The sequence below is a fragment of the Solea senegalensis genome, unplaced genomic scaffold (assembly GCF_019176455.1).
Source record: "Solea senegalensis isolate Sse05_10M unplaced genomic scaffold, IFAPA_SoseM_1 scf7180000016676, whole genome shotgun sequence".
NCBI lineage: Eukaryota > Metazoa > Chordata > Actinopteri > Pleuronectiformes > Soleidae > Solea > Solea senegalensis.
The window spans coordinates 672-6,555 of NW_025321950.1; the positions used below are offsets into that span (position 1 = coordinate 672).

At 40.6% G+C, this 5,884-nt stretch overlaps 1 protein-coding gene across 1 annotated transcript; it reads right to left on the reverse strand.

The window, feature by feature from the left end:
• Positions 1-905: 905 nt before the first annotated feature.
• On the reverse strand, positions 906-5,641 carry LOC122763295 (sodium-dependent glucose transporter 1-like; the record flags this gene model as incomplete). Its single annotated transcript, XM_044018278.1, has 3 exons — positions 5,273-5,641; positions 1,406-1,574; positions 906-1,022 (listed from the first exon to the last, which is right to left on the reverse strand). Coding segments are annotated over exons 1-3 (553 nt in total), but the record flags the coding sequence as incomplete, so codon positions are not given.
• Positions 5,642-5,884: the final 243 nt, after the last annotated feature.

The following is a 5,884-nucleotide window of genomic DNA, read 5'->3' on the forward strand; positions in this document are numbered from 1 at the left end:
ACGACATACTAAACTATGACTTTTTTTTCACATTTGGACGACATACTAAACTATCACATTTTTGTCAAATTTGGGACGACATACTAAACTATGACATTTTTGTCATATTTTGTACGACATACTAAACTATGACATTTTTGTCACATTTTGGACGACATACTAAACTATGATATTTTTGTCACATTTTGGACGACATAGTATTTGGTCCAAATGCCGCAGGCCGGGCGTCATGAGTGCTGTAGGCTATGACTTATATTTACTATTGTATATGAATTGGTTGATGAAAAAATGAAAAAAGTTCCTTCTGTCTTCCTTCATATAGGCCTAGCTAGATTTCTCTTCTTCTTCTTCTTCTTTGAGTTTTCTGGCAGAATTCTCAGTTTCGGTGTGTAAACAACGTTTAAGGAAAAAAAAACAAAACAACCTCTGTCACACCAGGGTGCTTCTGCACTTTTTAGACGCACTCGTAGGGGGACGGGACCTCATTCCCAGAATGTAAACCGTGTCCGCCATCTTTGCTAACAGTTATGCTAACAGGAGCAAGTGTCACTGGTGGGCACGTAACAAAGAAAAGAAGGAAGATATTTCTCAACTGATGTTGGGAAGCACGGTTTTTCAAAAATACTAGCCCTATTCTAGTAATACCAAGCTAAATGCTAATCGATGAAGTACTCCTTTAACATTACATAGTCTAAATGGCATGCCAGTGTGTCACCGTCATGTACCCTACCAGTTTTGGGGCTTACTAAATGTGCCTGCTGTGCTTTATTTGCTATGAATGTATATTCGGAGAAGATCCAAAAATAAATCATACAGGAACAACAAAAAGGGAACGTTTAGGTTAAGACCTTCATGAACCCATCAGCTAAATGTTTTCTTACTGTTGGTTGTAAATGTTCACTGACCTGTATCGAGAACACCCATAGACATCCCAATGCTGGACATGAACACAGTGAGGAGCAGAGCCTGCTTACAGAACGGGATGGCTAACATCCCAAACGCTGTGATGAGCAAAGAAAAACCTGCCGAGAAAAAAAATCACTAATCATTTTGGAGAACGCATCCAAAAGAGTCAGACGTAAATATTATTTATAATACGTGATCAATCAATCTGGTGATTATTTTCTCAATTAAGAGATTGGTTGTTTGACTGAAATGATGTTCTCAAATGTCTCAAAATGATTTACATACATATAATGATTTAGTTTTTGTTATATACAGCAAAGAAAACTATAACACGCAGAGAACTTGTTTTATTCAGTCATTTCATAGGCTGAAACGCCATCTTTGTCACTAAATATACAGGTTTCCTTTAGGAATGGGTGTGGTTTGCAGCTGGGATTGACCACACCTCTTTACCCCAATGCCCTTTAACAACTGCAACACAATCTGAAGGAAGGTTTACCGAGCAGCAGATGGGGGTTGACGTAATCAAAGAGAAAGCCTCCAAAGAGAGATCCTCCGATGTATCCCACTGAGCGGCCGAAGAAGACGTAGGAGATGTTGCTGATGTCCTTTCTCACATTCACAGCCAGGTCCTCGAATGTGGGGCCAAGAACTGAGATACTCATCCCCTGACAACACAAGAGGGTTTACATGATGAAACATTTAATCACATGTAAGAATAGGAATTCACATGTGAATCAGTGTCTTTACAGTGTCTTTCCAAACATTGTGTTCCATCACTTTCTGATTTCTGAATCCCATTGCTTTGTTTAACATCTAATAACCTTTTTTTTGCCAACTTATAAAACAAACAATACCTTGTGGGGTTTTTCTGTTGGAGTTTTTGACAGAAAAAGGAGGTAAAGTTAGCAGCCTATTGAGCCCACTGTTGTAGTCATTGGTCATATCGGCAGATCTTGGTGCATCCCTAACAGACAGTGATTACGTATATAAATATTCTGATAAGAAACACATGGCAGTTTCCATTTATACAGTAAATCTCAGTCATCTCACAGCTTTTGGTAGAGCTTCAGGTCATCCCATACTTCATTTTCTTGTAACCTTTGTATAAAGTGAGTCTGCTACTTGTAAATGTGTAAATACAAACAGTGACAGTGAAAGTTGAATGAACCGAGCAGAGTCTGCATCCAGTAACATGATATGAGCTGAAGAGCAACCCTGTCAGTGCAGGAGGTGGATCCTTCACTGTGTGCTCAGACAAGTTACTGTATATGACCACATGTCATTCACATACTAACGAGTGTCACTGATGTAATTATTATAATTTAGTTAGACGATCAGAAACAACATATCAGTCTCGTGGCAGTGATGTTTACATGCTTTTTCAAAGATCTGATCTTTCAAAGATTTAATTTGCTGTAGGAATAACATAAAACACAACTCCTTATATGGACATCTTGGGGTGTGTGTGTGTTTATAGGTCACATATTCAGGATTTAAAAAACACAAGTGTTTCATGTTCAAAATTTTAGTAAAGTAGCAATAATTGTGCAGAAGTCACAAAATAGAGCGTTTTTCCTCCTTTTTTGTTCATAAAAACGCGCCAAATTCAATCTGCTTTTAAACATTCTGACACTTTTTTGCTCAGGTGTGTTTATATAGTTGGTCAAACATGTCATGTTAGGATATAAGACCGTCTCTATTGCACATTCTTATAGCCTCTGTATAAACTGCATGTTTAAACATATTAATGGCAAAAAGCAGCCGAAAAGCTCCGTGTTCTAAGGGTTAAAAGCTGCGGGGAAACATTAACAGATAGAAAAATCCATATCTAGCAACAGCTTGAGTTAAGACAAAGACTGTGAGTTTGGTGTTTCTTTATTGGTTTTGGTTTGGTTTTTGTGTGACTTAACTCAAGTCTCAAAGAAAAGGCTTATGTTAGACCTGATGAACTGGTTCTGAAAGTTAAGATGTATTATGGCAACAGACATTTGATATTTATTTTGATTTAGGTTCAAATGTAAAATCAGTTAGTATTTAGTGTTTTAGTGTTAACACATTGTATTTAAATGGACAAAATATTATTATGTTCTTAAAATGTAAAAAAGAATCCAGTCGATGGTTTGTTTTAAGAGATGTGATTCAATAAAAAACAGATTACTTGGTTAAGCGTTGGAATAATTGGTAGAACACTTCATTAATAAGACAATCAACAGTTGCCTGTATAACCTGCACAGGAAGTTGCTGAACAAACCACATTGTGTGCATACTGTGGATTGTTTAAATATTAGGTGTGGAACATTATCCAGATGAGGCAGCATTTGTACCCAAATGTTTAAATGCACTTATTGTAAGTGGCTTTGGATAAAAGAGTCTGCTAAAAGACATGTCATGTCGTGTCATGTCGTGTAATGTCGTGTAATGACATGTCATGTCGTGTCATGTCGTGTAATGACATGTAATGTCGTGTAATGACATGTAATGTCGTGTCATGTCGTCATGTCGGTAATGACATGTACGTCGGTCATGTCAATGTCGGTGTCGTCATGCGTCATGTCGCGTAATGTGTAATGTTGTAATGACATGTCATGTCGTAATGACGCAATGCGTCGTAATGACGTTGCGTAATGACGGTAATGTCGTGGTCATGTCGTATGTCATGTCGGTAATGACATGTAATGTCGTAATGACGCGTCGCGGTCATGTCGTGTCATGTCGTAATGTCGGTAATGACATGTAATGTTGTGTAATGACGCAGTAATGACATGTAATGTCGCGGTCGCGTCGGTAATGACATGTAATGTCGCGGTAATGACGGTAATGTCGTCATGTTGTGTCATGTCGCAGTAATGACGGTAATGACGAGTCGTGATAATGACATGTCATGTCGCGGACATGTCGCGGTCAGCGTCGTCATGTCGCGTAATGACATGTAATGTTGTAATGACGGTATGACATGTCGTCGGTCATGTCGGTAATGACATGTAATGTCGCGGTAATGACGGTAATGTCGTGGTCATGTTGTGCGTCGTAATGACGCAATGACGCATCGTCGTGATAATGACATGTAATGTCGTGGTCATGTTGTGTACGTCGTAATGACGCGGTCGCGTAATGCCGCGGTAATGTAATGTCGCGGTCATGTCGTATCATGGTAATGACATGTAATGACATGTAATGTCGGTCATGTCAGATGACATGTAATGCCGTAATACGATAATGACATGTAATGTCGTCATGTCGTAATCGGTAATGACATGTAATGACATGTAATGTCGCGGTCATGTCGATAATGACATGTAATGTCGTAATGCCGGTAATGACATGTAATGTCGTGATAATGACATGTAATGTTGTGTCATATGCCGTGTAATGACATGTAATGTCGCGTCGTAATGTAATAGCGGTCATGTCGTGTAATGGCGGTGATGTCAGTGTGTCATGTCGCGGTCATGTCGTCATGACATGTAATGTCGTCATGTCGCGGTCAGCGTCGTAATGTCGTGTCGGTAATGACGTCGCGGTCATGTCGTTCGTCATGACGTAATGTGTCATGCGGTCATGACATACGTCGGTCATGTCGTCATGTCGCTGTCATATACGTCGTGTAATGACATGTAATGTCGTCAGCGTCGCGGTCATGTCGGTAATGACATGTGATGTCGCGGTAATGACATGTAATGTGTGTGTCGTCGGTCATGTCGCGGTCATGTCGTGTAATGACATGTAATGTCGTGTCATGTCGTGTCATGGATGAAAATGCAACAATTATTAAGGGAAAAGTGAAAAAGGATTAGTAGACAGAGATGGTGGAGCTCTGTGTCCACACTGTGTACTTTATGTAGTACTTTATGTACTTTAAGTACACACAAATGTCTGCGGACGTTTCTTACTTCACACATAAAAGTTATTCAGTATTAAACATGATCATCTTCTTCAAGATAAATATAAACTATGTTAATAAGTTTGACAGCATGTCCCCCACACACACACACATTTATTAGGGATGGACTTATTGCCGATATGCCGATATTTCTGGAGTGTTTCGATCAATAACCGAAACATACGTCTTTCTTTTTACACGCCGCGAGGTCATTAAGTATATTCTCTAGTGAAATTAACATCATTATTATCATCATATTTTTACAGATTTTGTTGTTATCGAGCAGATATTCTTGTGCATCACCAATACCAGTCATGGGAAGTCACCACAATGGACTCATTGTATATATATGTATATATTATGGTATGTCATGTCATTCATAGCAACAGAATAACGCCTTAGCCAGCTACCAAGATAAGATTTCCACACACACACACACACACACACACAGGTGTCACAGGTGTCACAGGTGTCTTTATTTACCAAAGCCAGGAAGGACATGCAGAGAGTCAGCGTGATCATCCAGCGGCCGCACGCTCCACGTCCGCATCTGCCTCCGTCGAGCACCTGCTTGTCACTGCCGCGCTTCATTGTCCTCTTGCCCGCGCTCCTCGGCCTCTTCCCGGTGTCTCTCCTCTTGTCAAACAGAGTGTCCTCCTCCTGTTCGTCCGTGCGCTCGTGCTTGTCGTCGTTGTCCACGCTGGCAAACCGAACGTGCTTCTTCTTCACGACGGCGGAGGACGAGGACATGGCTGTCTCTGAGTGTTTTGTTTAAAGATGGACGGAAGGTGAGAGAGGAAGAACAGCTGACTGCATGAGGACATCACGACAGCGAACCCTCGTCTTCTTCTACGATCTGTCTCTCAAAACACTTGACAACCAGCGCAAAGAGTCACTTAGCGCCACTTGCTGCTCCGGAATGTGAATGAGATGAATTCACAAGAAATGAAGGAAACGTTGAAACTGAATTCACTTTCAATGTTTCAGGTTGGACATTCGATCCACATCCAACGGCAGATCCAGATCCAACGGCAGATCCAGATCCAAAGGCAGATCCAGATCCAACGGCAGATCCACATCCAACGGCAGATCCAG